The 16,230-nt window shown below is 46.7% G+C and overlaps 1 protein-coding gene across 1 annotated transcript in view; it reads right to left on the bottom strand.

The window, feature by feature from the left end:
* Positions 1–15,774, bottom strand: part of LOC142257586 (uncharacterized) — a 41,764-nt gene extending 25,990 nt beyond the window's left edge. The window contains exons 1-6 of the mRNA XM_075329727.1: positions 15,726–15,774; positions 7,965–8,033; positions 2,060–2,236; positions 1,854–1,977; positions 1,705–1,772; positions 1,401–1,503 (exon numbers count right to left, since the gene is read on the bottom strand). Of these exons, the coding sequence (XP_075185842.1) occupies positions 1,401–1,503; positions 1,705–1,772; positions 1,854–1,977; positions 2,060–2,236; positions 7,965–8,018 (526 nt within the window). The 5' untranslated portion in view covers positions 8,019–8,033; positions 15,726–15,774. The remainder of the gene's footprint in view (positions 1–1,400; positions 1,504–1,704; positions 1,773–1,853; positions 1,978–2,059; positions 2,237–7,964; positions 8,034–15,725) is intronic.
* Positions 15,775–16,230: the final 456 nt, after the last annotated feature.

Here is a 16,230-nt window from a genome sequence, read left to right as displayed (position 1 = left end):
GGCTAGTGTGAGGACGTAAGCCTCACAGGATCTAAAAGGCCAGCAGCAAGACGCAGCTGCCACCCAAGTACTGCGGTCTCTGGAATCTGCCCGGGGGCCGCAGAAAGGGCCGAAGGTTCCCCACTCCTAGTCTAAAAAATGAAAAAATAATGACATGGCCCCCTTGTTCACCTGATCTGAACCCCATAGAGAACCTGTGGTCCCTCATAAAATGTAACATCGACAGGGAGGGAAAACAGTATACATCTCGGAACGGTGTCTGGGAGGCTGTGGTGGCTGCTGCACGCAATGTTGATCGTAAACAGATCAAGCAACTGACAGAATCTATGGATGGTAGGCTGTTGTGTCATCATCAAGAAAGGTGGCTATATTGGTCATTAATTTTTTTGGGTTTTGTTTTTGCATGTCAGAAATGTTTATTTCTAAATGTTGTGCAGTTATATTGGTTTACCTGGTGAAAATAAACAAGTGAGTTTATGTGTCCATGTTCTGCAACTGTCACACACTGACATGAGTGTAATAGGAGATAATGGATTCTTAAGGGGGCTTTACACGCTACGATATCGTTAATGTTTTATCGTCAGGGTCACATTGTTAGTGATGCTCATCCGGCGTCATTAACGATATCGCAGCGTGTGATACTTACCAACGACCTTAAGCGACCTCAAAAATGGTGAAAATCGTTCACCATGGAGAGGTCGTCCCAAACTCAAAAATTGGTAAGGGTTGTTTTTCGTCGTGGTTCGTCGCTCCTGCGGCACAACACATCGCTGTGTGTGACACTGCAGGAGCGAGGAACGTCTCCTTACCTGCCGCCGGCCACAATGCGGAAGGAAGAGGTGGGCGGGATGTTTACATCACGCTCAGCTCCGCCTCTCCGCTTTGATAGGTCGGCCTCTTAGTGACGTCGCTGTGATGCCGAACGTCCCTCCCCCTTGAGGGAGGGATTGTTCGGCAGTCACAGCGACGACGACGACCAGGTAAGTGTGTGTGACGCTGCCATAGCGATAACGTTCGCTACGGCAGCGATCACATACAATCTCATGCACGACAGGGGCGGGTGCTTTCGCGCTCGATATCGCTAGAAATTGCTAGCGATATCGCTACCGTGTAAAGCCCCCTTTAGTCCCTAAACTGGAGAAACCCCTCATCAGCCCTGACAGCGGATAATAGGAAAGAGCGGGAGCTCGTCCTCGCTCACATCGGCAGAATTCATGTCCAGCTGTATTTCTCCTCTATAACATAACTGCACATCCCGTGTTATCACCTGCACCGGGATCACAGAGTCATTCACATTTCATTAGTATTTTACATGAAGGGTTAATACACCGCTGGAGAAACTGACACGGCAAAGAGCAGAAAAATAGGAATGTGTGTGTTATTGGGTGGTCTGTACTCACCGGGGCGATGATCTGTAGGAATCTCCTCTTTACTCCGCTGATCGCCCCTCACACTTTTCTCTGGAGAATTAATATTGTTCAGATCTTTATCCGGATCCAAAAACTGCAAAACAAAATATTGTAAAAGTCCCCGGGAATAATGGAGATAAGATCCGGACATGTGAGGTCTGTGGTCAGCTGTGATCCTGCCGTCTCCACCGCTCTCATTACACAAGTATAAAACATCTAATACTGGAGGAGAAAACAAGACTGAACACAAGGAGGTCACAGCCGTCTACACCTCATAGGGGAGATCTCCATCTACCTGAGGATCCTGTGGAGGAGGAGGAGGAGCGGGACATCTCTCTGGGGTCGTCCTCGTACTGGAGAGACCTGCAGGAGACACAGACAGGACGGACATCATTATTACATACAGATAATTATAGGCCGGGTGTATTCAGTCCTGTCTATTACCTGGTGATGTGCGGGGCTGGGGCTCCTCCATCATCACCTCCTTGTACCGCTCCTTGTGTCCTTCTAGATACTCCCACTCCTCCATGGAGAAATAGACGGTGACATCCTGACACCTTATAGGAACCTGACAACACATTGATATCGTCATCACCCAGAATCCTCCAGTGCCGTCTTGTATAATGTCCCAGCATTCCCAGCAGTGTCACCTCTCCAGTCAGCAGCTCAAGCATCTTGTTGGTGAGTTCCAGGATCTTCTGGTCATTGATGTCCTCATGTATCCGGGGGTGAGGTGGAGGCCCCGGGATTGGGCTCAGGCTTCCTCCCCGTCCTTCAGACACAGGGGCCTGACAGCGATCACTAGAGGTCTTCACTACTGTGTAATCCTGAGTGTGGAGACATTAATAATATCACTACAGACATTTCCAGAGTCCATCACCTCCCCGGTCATATCCTCTGTTATTCCCATAGATAATGATGTAATGTGATGATATCAGAACCTCTCACCTCCCCGGTCATATCCTCTGTTATTCCCATGAATAATAATGATGTAATGTGGTGACATCAGAACCTCTCACCTCCCCGGTCATATCCTCTGTTATTCCCATGAATAATAATGATGTAATGTGATGACATCAGTGCCTCTCACCTCCCCGGTCATATCCTCTGTTATTCCCATGAATAATAATGATGTAATGTGGTGACATCAGAACCTCTCACCTCCCCGGTCATATCCTCTGTTATTCCCATAGATAATGATGTAATGTGATGACATCAGAGCCTCTCACCTCCCCGGTCATATCCTCTGTTATCCCCATAATGATGTAATGTGATGACATCAGAGTCTCTCACCTCCCCGGTCATATCCTCTGTTATTCCCATAGATAATGATGTAATGTGATGACATCAGAGCCTCTCACCTCCCCGGTCATATCCTCTGTTATCCCCATAATGATGTAATGTGATGACATCAGAGCCTCTCATCTCCCCGGTCATATCCTCTGTTATCCCCATAATGATGTAATGTGATGACATCAGAGTCTCTCACCTCCCCGGTCATAGCCTCTGTTATTCCCATAGATAATGATGTAATGTGATGACATAAGATCCTCTCACCAGAAATGAGCGATGTTCGAGTCGAACGGTTCGCCAATTTCATGTTCGAGTGATTTTGGGGGGTGTTCGAGTCGTTCAACGAACTCGAACGATTTGCTAAAAGTTCGGCAGTTCGAGTTACGTTCGAGAACGGTTCGATCACCAAAAAGCGTAGCTAGTTACTAGCTGGCTTTTCACTGTAGTAGAGGAAAACAGGAGAAAGAAGGGGTTTCTACTAGTGAGGCCACAAAGTGGTCAAAAATAATACACAATGAATCAACCTCTTGAAAAAAATCCAATTAAATTTTATTACCACAAAGTTACAGCCATAAGAGGAGAAAATTCATTTAATAATAATATAGATATACTAGACAGTCAGGCTAAAAGCGGAAAAAAACAGAAACCAGAGATATCGGGTAGTGCACATAGGGGATAACACAGCGATATAAAAATATCAGCAAGGTACATGTGTATATATATATATATATATATATATATATATATATATATATATATATATATATATATATATATATATATATATATATATATATATATATATATATATATATATATATAGTGTTATGCTGGCCGAAAATAGACAATGTCCAACAATGATGAATAAATATAACTCCCCAAATGAGTGGTGAGGGTCACTGAGAAGGCCGAAAATGAATAAATCACCATGGATAGAGATGCTCAAGCTATATTGCACAGATACAGATCAAGGAATCTTTGTTAGAAGAATATGCAGAGATCACCATTTTTCTTTCCTTTTGCTAACCGCGCGTACAGTGGGGTGGGCCAGGCTGTCAGCAAATTACAGACACACACACAGCAAAGTGTATTTTTGCCAGACAAGCAAGGCCATGTGTCATAGGCTGTGCATGTCACATGTCTTTGCTCTATAACAGAGTTCCCCAACTCCAGTCCTCAAGGCACACCAACAGTGCATGTTTTCAGGATTTCCTTAGCATTGCATGGGTGTTGGATTCAGCACCTTTGCAGGTGATTAAATTATCACCTGTGCAATACTAAGGAAATCCTGAAAACATGCACTGTTGGTGGGCCTTGAGGACTGGAGTTGGGGAACTCTGCTCTATAAGACCCGGCCATTTTCCCCATCGCCGCCATTATCTCCCTGCAGCGGGTGGGTGAGTCACCGCTCCCGCTGCTGCTGCGTGCGCTATAGACATACAGTGCAAGCTACACAGCGCTTTAGGGATTAGGGACTACTTGTAATTTCAGCCCTTTTCAGGGCTACATTACAGCCGTTCATAGCCATAGTTGCTAGGCAGGTCTGTGCCAACGCTGTGCATGGGTTTATATAACAGCGTCTGGCTACATCAGCTCAGGCAATTCCTTGGGGCATTGTTTCATTGGCAGGGATAGAAAGTGAGGCTTCCTTTGCTGACCAGCTACCTACAGCACCTGTGCATTCTACACACCTCTCCATTTTTGCAATTTTAATTGCAAACAGTGCTGCCACTGTTAGGGGCATACTAAAATTGTCTGGGATACTACCTTAGTGTTCCTTTGCTGCCAAGCAAGGTACAGCACCTGTGCATTCTACACACCTGTCCATTTTTAGCAACGCAATTTTAATTGCAAACAGTTCTGCCACTGTTAGGGGCATACTAAAATTGTCTGGGAAACAACCTAAGGGGTACTTTGCACACTGTGACATCGCAAGCCGATGCTAGCGATGCCGAGCGCGATAGTACCCACCCCCGTCGCACATGCGATACTTTGTGATAGCTGCCGTAGCGAACATTATCGCTACGGCAGCGTCACATGCACTTACCTGCCCTGCGACGTCGCCTGAGGGGGCGGGTCGTGCGGTGTCACAGCGACGTCACACGGCAGGCGGCCAATAGAAGCGGAAAGGCGGAGATGAGTGGGACGTAAACATCCCGCCCACCTCCTTCCTATCGCATTGGCGGCAGGACGCAGGTAAGGAGATGTTCCTCTCTCCTGCGGCTTCACACACAGCGATGTGTGCTGCCGCAGGAACGAGGAACAACATAGTAACAGCGGTCGATCCGACATTATGGAAATGATCGACGCTACAGAGATCGCCGATTTACGACGCTTTTGCGATCGTTTATAGGCGCATCTAGGCTTTACACGTTGCGACGTCGTTACCGGCGCCGGATGTGCGTCACTTTCGATTTGACCCCGACGATATTGCAGGTGCAATGTCGCAACATGCAAATTACCCCTTAGTGTTCCTTTACTGCCAAGCAAGGTACACCATATCTTGGTGGAGACAATGAGGAACATGCTGATGATGATGAGACTCCGATACCTGATTGGAATGACAACTTAATTATTCAGTCAGGGCAGGAAGAGGTTAGGTCTGAGGGCAAAGGGAGTGCAAACACACAGGTAGATGATGAGGTTCTCGATCCCACTTACTGTCAACCCACAGTCAGGCACTCAAGGACGTCAGCAGAGGCGGTGGAGGATGATGCGACTGACGACGAGGTTAGCTTGCCCCTTCCTGGACACAGACGGAGTACTGGAAGCACGTCAACAACTGCATCCTCAGCCACAACTCTACCTCTGAGCACAAGTCGGGGTGGCTCGACAGGTCACATGGGCTCTAATAGTTGCCTAGCCTGGTCCTTTTTTGACATCGCAAAGGATCACCCAACTCATGTGATCTGTAAGATTTGTTGCCAATCTGTAAGTAGAGGCCAAAAACTCACTAGTTTGACTACTTCGTCCATGAACCGTCACATGAATAACAAGCATAAGTCCCAGTGGGAAGCTCACTGTGCTACAATGCGGCCTAGCGGAGCGGGCCAACCACCGTCTGCCCCTTAAAGTGCATACGCGCGCTCTTCATCCTCTATGACTAAGGGGACAGCTGTCACACGTTTTTCGACGCAGACCTTCCACCTCTTTAAGCACATTAGGCAGTTTGATTGGCAGGTCGTCAGTTGTTTTGGAAGGGGAAACAGGTGCTGGTGTAAAGCTCTCTCAGACATCGAGAGCACCAACTTTAGATGAAGGCAACATCATGTCTCCAACTGCACTTTCCTCACAGACGAGCAGTTTTCCAGGGGCACCCTACTCAACGCCGTCTCCGCACAGCAGCCAGATCTCTGTCCCTCAGATGTGGACAATTAAAAGGCCATTTCCTTCTAGCCATGACAAAGCTAAGAGGTTAACTTTCACCCTCTGCAAGCTGTTGGCTACAGAAATGCTGCCTTTCCGCCTGGTGGACACAGAGGATTTTCGAGACCTTATGTCCGTCGCAGTGCTCCAGTACCAGATGCCCAGTCGCCACTACTTCTCCAAGAAAGGTGTGCCTGCGCTACACCAGCATGTCTCACACAACATCACCGCTTCCTTGAGAAACTCTGTGTGTGAACGGGTGCTTTTCACCACCGATACTTGGACCAGTAAGCATGGACAGGGGTGTTACATGTCGCTGACTGGGCACTGGGTAACTATGGTGAGAGATGGAGAAGGGTCTGCTGTACAAGTCTTGCTGTCCCCACGACTTGTGCGTCAATCCTCTGTATGTCGAAGTTCCTACACTGCTTCTGCCTCCTCCACCTCGTCTGGGTCCTCCACCTCCGCCCAAAGCTTGTCTGGTCAGGCCACCCGCGTTGTAACTGCGCACAAGGAAGCCCGCACACTTTCTTACTATGCTGGCAGCAGAGCTCAACGGCATCAGGCGGTCTTTACGTTGAAATGTCTGGGAAATAGGAGTCACACAGCTGAGGAGTTGTGGTCAGCTCTGGAGACAGTTTAGTAAATGGTTGTCTCCAATCAACCTGCAGCCAGGGAAGGCCTTGTGCGACAATGCTGCAAACCTGGGTGCGGCCCTTCGCCGGGGCAAGGTGACACACGTGCCTTGTATGGCTCACGTGTTGAACCTTGTTGTCCAGCAATTTTTAACCCACTATCCAGGCCTAGATGGGCTTCTCCACAGGGCACGGTCACTCTCTGCTCACGTCCACCGTTCAACCGCCGCAGCAGACCGACTTTCATCGCTCCAGAAGTCTTTCAGCCTGCTGATTCACCGCCTGAAATGCGATGTGCCGACACGCTGGAATTCGACTCTACACATGTTGCAATGTGGTGTGTGTGTGGCCCAATTTTTGGAAAAAAGGGAAACTCTGCTTGGAGTTCCCTTGCTGTGTTTTTAGAAATGATCCAAGATGAACAAGTCATAGTTCAGCAAGGACTTTGCTACCCTGGTGTCATTCTGGGGACAGTTAAGGCTGGCGTATTTTTGAATGTGCTTGATGCTAATCAACATGTGAAGTTTGCAACTGGGGCACAAGTGATGCCACTGAAGTGGTGTGTGTGCCCCAATTTATGGAAAAAAGGGAGACTCTGCTTGGAGTCCCCTTGCTGTGTTTTACATGATTTTAGAAGGGCATGACATGCCTCTATCTGTCTCCTCCTCTCTTTACTCGTCCACCTCTTTTGTTTTCGCATGAGTATATGTCCTTGTCACTTTCCCATGTGTTTGTGGTGTCTTGGGAGTTGTTTGTCACTTTTTGGACACCTTTGAAGGTGTTTTCTATGTGTTTGTATGTGTTTGCCTGCCATTCTTTTCAATGGGGTTTGAGTTGGTTCGTCGAACGTTTGACGAACTTGTCCTCCGTTCGACGAACCGAACTCAAACTCTAGAGGGGTGGCTCATCTCTACCTCTGACCTCCCCGGTCATATCCTCTGTTATGTCCATAGATAATGATGTAATGTGATGACATCAGAGCCTCTCACCTCCCCGGTCATATCCTCTGTTATTCCCATAGATAATGATGTAATGTGATGACATCAGAGCCTCTCACCTCCCCGGTCATATCCTCTGTTATTCCCATAGATAATGATGCAATGTGATGACATCAGAACCTCTCACCTCCCCGGTCATATCCTCTGTTATTCCCATAGATAATGATGTAATGTGATGACATCAGAGCCTCTCACCTCCTCGATCATATCCTCTGTTATCCCCATAGATAATGATGTAATGTGATGACATCAGAACCTCTCACCTCTCCAGTAAGATGGAAGATTATCTCCAGACTCAGGTGTAATATCTTCTCCATAATGTTATCTTTGTCCTTGATCATCATTTTTGGGTCAATCAGGAAAAATGAAAAGAAAACAACAGAAAATTGAGCCTTTCTTATATGGAGGATGAGATGATGTTAAGAAAATCAACTAAAAGGAAAAAAAGAAACAAAAACAACTGAAGAGAATAAGGGGAAATACAGTGGGGGAAATAAGTACCGTATTTTTTGCTTTATAAGACGCACCGGATTAAAAGACGCACTCCAGATGTTGTGATGCCAGGTGCGACGGCGTCCATTGTGGCAGGTGCGGCGGGGTACGTGGTGGCAGGTGTGGCGGGGTCCGTGGTGGCAGGTGCGGTGGTGTCTGTGGTGGCAGGTGCAGTGGTATCTGTGGTGGCAGGTGCGGCGGCTTCCGTGGTGGCAGGGGCGGCGAGTCAGTAGTGGCGGCGGCAGCAGCAGCGGCGGCGGGTGAGTGGTAGAGTAGGCTAGTGCGGTGAGTGTCCCAGTGACCGCGGTCCCGGTTCAAATGATGGCACCTGGAGTGGCGCCTGCGCAGGTGGAGCGCTCATCCAAGGGCTCCATCTGTGCACTCGCTGACTCCCGGCGCCATCATTTGAAACTGGGACCGTGGACACACTGGGTAACCTGCTGCACAGCCGCCCGCACGCACAGAGTGGCAGCCAGCAGGCTGCCCGCCCACCCCCACAGAGAGGCAGCCAGCACCAACAGGCACCCGGCTGCCGCCCGCACACAGGCACCCGACTGCCACCTGCACGCAAGCACAGGTACCCCACCGCTTGCACCCGGCCGCCCGATCGCCGCACAGACAGGACCCCCAGGTAAAGCTGTATTCGGATTTTAAGACGCACCTCTCATTTTCCTCCCAAATTTAGGGAGGAAAAGTGCATTTTATAATCCGAAAAATACGGTATTAGATCCCTTGCTGATTTTGTAAGTTTGTCCACTGACAAAGACATGAACAGTCTATAATTTTAAATATAGGTTAATTTTACCAGTGAGAGACAGAATATCCAAAATAAAATCCAGAAAAATCACATTGTATAAATTATCTAAAATTATTTGCATTTTGCAGAGAGAAATAAGGCTGTGTGCACACGTTTCGTTTTTTCTTGCATTTTGGCTGCATTTAAATCTGCAGCGTGTCATTGTCAAAAATGCATGCGTTGTGCTTCCCCAGCAAAGTCTATGAGAAGTCAGCAAATTCCATGCGCACGTTGCTTTTTTAAACACAGCGTTTTGGATGCCAACTATTTCACAAAATCGATGCGTTTATAAAAGCAGCATGTCACTTCTTTTGTGCGTTTTGGTTGCATTTTCCACCCATTGAAATCAATGAGGTGTCAAAACACAACCAAACTGCGCTTGCACTGCACTTTTGCTGCGTTCTGCATGCTTTTTTGACAAACAGAATGCACGTCTTTCGGTCTCTCTCTGTCGGTGTCGGTCTCTGTCTCTCTGTCAGTCTGTCCCTCCCTCTCCCACCCCTCTCATACTCACCGATCACCGGCACGGCGCTGCACGGCAGTCACACTTCTTTGGAGTCTTCTCCTGCTTTTGAAAATGCCGGCCGCTCATTATTCCATCTCGTATTCCCTGCTTCCCTTGCCCACCGGTGCCTATGATTGGTTGCATTCAGACAAGCCCCCACGCTGAGTGACAGCTGTCTCACTGCAACCAATCACAGCCGCCGGTGGGCGGTAAAATAAATAAATAAATAATTTTAAAAAAAGACGTTCGGTTCCCCCCAATTTTGATACCAGCTAAGGTAAAGCCATACGGCTGAGGGCTGGTATTCTCAGGATGGGGAGCCCCCCGTTATGGGGAGCCCCCCAGCCTAAAATTATCAGCCAGCAGCCGCCCAAAATTGCCGCATCCATTAGATGCGACAGTCCCAGGACTCTACCTGGCTCCTCCCAAATTGCCCTGGTGCGGTGGGAAATGGGGTAATAAGGAGTTAATGACAGCCCAGAGCTGCCAATAAGTCCTAGGTTAATCATGGCAGGCGCCTATGAGACACCCTCAATGATTAATCTGTACTTTAAAGAAAATTAACACAAACACCGAAAATTCCTTTATTTGGAATAAAAGACAAAAAAAAAAAAAACAAAAACCCTCTTTCACCACTTTATTAGCCACCAAACACCCATCCAGGTCCGATGTAATACACACAAGGTCCCATGACGCTTTTAGTTACATCGGAGCTGACAGCGAGCGGCCACAGACCACGACCGCTCTCTGTCAGCTTCACGGAGCAACTGAAATGAGTCGCGCTATCAGCGATGACGTCACTTAGGTTACCCGCGGGCGGCCACAGCTGGAGTCCTCCAACTGTGACAGCAAGGCGCCCGAGTGACTGAAATGAGCCTCGCGATCAGCGGTGCCCTCACTCATGTGATTTGCGGTCTTGGGTGGAGGACTCCAGCTGGTCGCGGGTAACCCGAGTGACGGCACCGCTAATCCCACGGCTTACTTCAGTCACTCACGGGATTTGCGGTCACCGGTGAGTCATTCACCGGTGACCGCAAATCAGGCCACGGCACACAGAGCCGTGCGATGACAATTCAGTCAGGTGAAGTTAATCCGACTTCATTCTGATCGCGCAGCTCTGTCTCGCTGTCAGCCATGCTCTATGGGGATGTAGCAGAGCTGAGTGGGACCGCACTGTCAAAATGCATCCAAAATGCATTCAAAACGCATTCAAAATTTATCCAAAATACATGCGTTTTGGATGCATTTTTTTTGTCAAACGCAGTGTTTATAGTTATCCAGTCTGCCAGAGGGTGCTTTTTTTTTTACACTTGACAGAATGCAGAGTGCGCACATACCCTAAGTATTTGACCCCCTACCAACCATTAACATCTCTGGCTCCTACAGACACTAAGAAGCTTCTAATCAACTTGTTACCTGCATTATAGACGCTGTCTTACATTGTCACCTGTATAAAAGACTCCTGTCCACAAACTCAATTAATCAGTCAGACTAACCTCTACAACATGGGAGACCAAAGAGCTTTCTAAGAATGTCAGGGACAAGATCATAAGTATTGCTGAGAAGAGATAAGCTGCGCTCTACTACTGAAGGAAATGGTGCTTGGTCCTTGCACCATTTCTGATTAGGTACAGTTAGGTCCAGAAATATTTGGACAGTGACACAATTTTGGCGAGTTGGGCTCTGCATGCCACCACATTGGATTTGAAATGAAACCTCTACAACAGAATTCAAGTGCAGATTGTAACGTTTAATTTGAAGGTTTGAACAAAAATATCTGATAGAAATTGTAGGAATTGTCACATTTCTTTACAAACACTCCACATTTTAGGAGGTCAAAAGTAATTGGACAAATAAACCAAACCCAAACAAAATATTTTTATTTTCAATATTTTGTTGCGAATCCTTTGGAGGCAATCACTGCCTTAAGTCTGGAACCCATGGACATCACCAAACGCTGGGTTTCCTCCTTCTTAATGCTTTGCCAGGCCTTTACAGCCGCAGCCTTCAGGTCTTGCTTGTTTGTGGGTCTTTCCGTCTTAAGTCTGGATTTGAGCAAGTGAAATGCATGCTCAATTGGGTTAAGATCTGGTGATTGACTTGGCCATTGCAGAATGTTCCACTTTTTTGCACTCATGAACTCCTGGGTAGCTTTGGCTGTATGCTTGGGGTCATTGTCCATCTGTACTATGAAGCGCCGTCCGATCAACTTTGCGGCATTTGGCTGAATCTGGGCTGAAAGTATATCCCGGTACACTTCAGAATTCATCCGGCTACTCTTGTATGCTGTTATGTCATCAATAAACACAAGTGACCCAGTGCCATTGAAAGCCATGCATGCCCATGCCATCACGTTGCCTCCACCATGTTTTACAGAGGATGTGGTGTGCCTTGGATCATGTGCCGTTCCCTTTCTTCTCCAAACTTTTTTCTTCCCATCATTCTGGTACAGGTTGATCTTTGTCTCATCTGTCCATAGAATACTTTTCCAGAACTGAGCTGGCTTCATGAGGTGTTTTTCAGCAAATTTAACTCTGGCCTGTCTATTTTTGGAATTGATGGTTTGCATCTAGATGTGAACCCTTTGTATTTACTTTCATGGAGTCTTCTCTTTACTGTTGACTTAGAGACAGATACACCTACTTCACTGAGAGTGTTCTGGACTTCAGTTGATGTTGTGAACGGGTTCTTCTTCACCAAAGAAAGTATGCACCGATCATCCACCACTGTTGTCATCCGTGGACGCCCAGGCCTTTTTGAGTTCCCAAGCTCACCAGTCAATTCCTTTTTTCTCAGAATGTACCCGACTGTTGATTTTGCTACTCCAAGAATGTCTGCTATCTCTCTGATGGATTTTTTCTTTTTTTTCAGCCTCAGGATGTTCTGCTTCACCTCAATTGAGAGTTCCTTAGACCACATGTTGTCTGGTCACATCAACAGCTTCCAAATGCAAAACCACACACCTGTAATCAACCCCAGACCTTTTAACTACTTCATTGATTACAGGTTAACGAGGGAGACGCCTTCATAGTTAATTGCAGCCCTTAGAGTCCCTTGTCCAATTACTTTTGGTCCCTTGAAAAAGAGGAGGCTATGCATTACAGAGCTATGATTCCTAAACCCTTTCTCCGATTTGGATGTGAAAACTCTCATATTGCAGCTGGGAGTGTGCACTTTCAGCCCATATTATATATATAAAATTGTATTTCTGAACATGTTTTTGTAAACAGCTAAAATAACAAAACTTGTGTCACTGTCCAAATATTTCTGGCCCTGACTGTATGTTCCTTTACTCCCACAGATTGTACTTTGCACATATTGCTCTTTGTTGATAACTCTGTCACGTTACCCACTGTTCATTTTTCAGCCTTGTTATACTCATGGGGCAATTACCCCTATTACCTGGCCACGGAATATAATCCTTAGGCTCCCCTCTCTTGATGTGACTGCTAGAGATGAGGAAACAAAAGGCGCAAATAGGGTCTTACCCGGCAATAACCGTTTAGAAAAACACGAATGAGAACACTCACCTGATGAGGTTGTGCCAGTCACAACCCCTTGAAAAGCCTGTGAGTGTCAGCGTGGTTCCAAGCAGCGGCCCCGAGATGATCGTGACAAAGATTTTTATATATGTATATACATATATGAGAAACGGGTTTATGCCGCGCTCAAGAATCACTGTATCCAAGGAATTTACTTTAAAACTCTTTTTTTATTTCAGTTCCAACGCGTTTCAGAGACATATACCGTCTCCTTCTTCAGGGAAAAGAGAAAATGTATCCACAGTATGCATACTGTGGATACATTTTCTCTTTTCCCTGAAGAAGGAGACGGTATATGTCTCTGAAACGCGTTGGAACTGAAATAAAAAAAGAGTTTTAAAGTAAATTCCTTGGATACAGTGATTCTTGAGCGCGGCATAAACCCGTTTCTCATATATGTATATACATATATAAAAATCTTTGTCACTCTCTTGATGTGACTCATCTTCATAATCTATTGGTATGTTGATTCCACCTCTGCCCACATCGGATTCATACCTATTCTGACCTCACTATATATTTTACCTTCTCATAGCATCACCTCATACTGAGATCAGCCCTTATTGTATTCTCCATATGAGAGCCCCCACATGTCACATAATACGGCCGTAATACTGGTACGTATTCATACTACTACAATAAATAAATCCTTGCCATTTTTTCTTCCGGTACACTTTAATCCCTATTCCCCTCTTCCATGCTCTGTAGTCCAGACATTCCTCTACCCTGACTCCATCCAGAACCACGGATTCTATTAGTAGCCTTGTGCTTCTCCTATAACCTACATGTAAGTCTAAAAAAGTTTTTCCTCTCATCCCTTATCCTTGGACCGCATTACATTATATAGACTGTATATATTTTATAAAAAAAAAAAAAATTCTCTCCCTTTTCTTCTTTTTCCTTACAGTGTCTCTATTTATACTGTGTGTGCAGGACTCTTCCTTTACACAGTACGGGTATGTCTCTTTTTCTCCATTGCCACCTACTCTTCCCCTTTTTCCTCCCTTTTTCATCTTCTCTCATTAACCTCTTCCTTACTTCCTTCCCTCCTCTCCAGCTCTCCTTCTTCCTTGCTTCTTGGACCTCCACGTCCTCACTTTCTCACCTCCCCCCTTTCTATCATACTAATCCCACCCCGGATGTACATTTTATCATACACCCCTTCACCCATGCACTGTAAACTGATCCTCCCCCTCCCTTTCTAATTATCTTACAGGCGTTATGTTGATATGCTATGTATTCATATCATGATGTTATTGTAATTATTTTTTCTTTGTATTTTTGTACAATACTGTTCTAGTATTTCATGTCCCTGGTGAAGGCTCTCATATGAGCCGAAACGCCACACACTGACTGTTATGGAATTTTTCACGAATTAAACACCAGCATATTAAAAGTAACCTTTGACTGGATATTCTCTTTTTCTCAATCTATGTGCCGGGGTTTTCTGAATTAAGGGACAAGATCATAGACCTGCACAAGGCTGGAATGGGCTACAAAACAATAAGTAAGACGCTGGGTGAGAAGGAGACAACTTGGTGGAATAGTAAGAAAATAGAAGAAATACAAAATGAGTGTCAATCGTCATCGATGTGGTGCTCTATGCAAAATCTCACTTCGTAGGGTATCCAGGATAGTGAGGAAGGTGAGAGATCAGCCTAAAACTACATGGGCGAATTTGTTAATGATCTCAAGGCAGCTGGGACCACGGTCACCAAGAAAACCATTGGTAACACATTACGCCGTAATGGCTTAAAATCCTTCAGTGCCGGCAAAGTCTGAAGGCTCAAGAAGGCACATGTGCAGCTGTCCCGTCTGAAGGCCCATGTGCAGCCGGCCCATCTGGAGTTTGTCAATGAACACCTTGATGATTCTGAGAGTGATTTAGAGAAGGTGCTGGGGTCAGAAGAGACAAAAATCGAGCTCTTTGGCCTTAACTGAAGTTGCCGTGTTTTGAGGAAGAGAAATGCTGCCCATGACCCAAAGAACACCGTCCCCACTGTCAACCATGTTGGTGGAAACATTAGGTTTTGAGGGTGTTTCTCTGCTAAGCACACAGGACTACTTCACTGCATCAATGGGACAATGGATGGAGCCATGTACCATAAAATCCTGAGTGACAACCTCCTTCCCTCCACCAGGAAATTAAAAACAGGTCATGGCTGGGTCTTCCAGTACAACAATGACCTAAACCATACAGCCACCGCAACAAAAGAGTGGCTCAAAAAGAAGCAGATTAAGATCATGGAGTGGCTTAACCAGTCTCCAGACCTTAATTTAGAGGTGGGGAACCTCCAACCCGCAGGCCGTATGCAGCCCACAATGATTTTTTCTACGGCCTCTGGGCAGAATCCCAGGGACCGCAGTGCTGGGACGGCAGCCTCATCTTGTTGGCTGCTGACCCCTTAAAACTGCGCACGGCGCGTTCAATGCTGAACGCTGCAATTCCTATAGTGAAGGACTACGTTCAGTGGCGTACCGTCAATACAGGCAGACCACACGGCTGCTACGGGGCCCGTGACCTAAACGGGCCCTGAGCGGCTACCTGCGGTGTGTGACTGTATACTTTCACTCTGCATCATTTCCAACACAGGTGGGCTGGCCAGGGACTTCACCAAGCAGCTGATTAAGGAGGGGGGGGGCGCACTGTGTGAATAGCTGCAGGTGCCAATACAGAGATGCGACTCACCCACACTGCACAGCGCTGCTCCTGCTGTAGAGGGGGGAATGGCCAGGCAGCGTCTTCTACCAGTCAGAGAGCTGTGAGAGCTGCCAGGAGGAGAACAACCAATCAGGAGAGGGGGCGGAGCTTGTTCAGTACAGCTGCGGGAGATTGAAGAGAGATTGGAAAGCTAAAACAGAGCAGAAGCAGCACAGACCTGACAAGAAGACAACAGAGCAGAAGAAGCTGAGAAAACAGAGAGCTGAGCTCAGCAAACAAGAAGGGAGAGCAAAAGCACCAGAGATAAATAGCAGAGGAGAGGAACTGAACACAGCCAGCAGGAGCCACAGGAAGTGGAGGCAGAAGCCACTAACATCTCTCACAGCACAGGAGCAGGTGAGTATAATAATGTGCAGATGTCTGCCTGTACCACTACATAAACTGCCCTGTGTTGTGTCATCCCTGTGTGTAATAGCTCTGTACTAAAAGGGAAACCATCAGCAAGCCATAAGTAAATGCTCTGTGCAGCGCT

This window comes from Anomaloglossus baeobatrachus, chromosome 1 (genome assembly GCF_048569485.1).
Source record: "Anomaloglossus baeobatrachus isolate aAnoBae1 chromosome 1, aAnoBae1.hap1, whole genome shotgun sequence".
NCBI classification, from domain to species: Eukaryota; Metazoa; Chordata; class Amphibia; order Anura; family Aromobatidae; genus Anomaloglossus; species Anomaloglossus baeobatrachus.
Note: the sequence above shows the minus strand (reverse complement) of the source record. Positions and strands in the feature narration are given on the sequence as shown.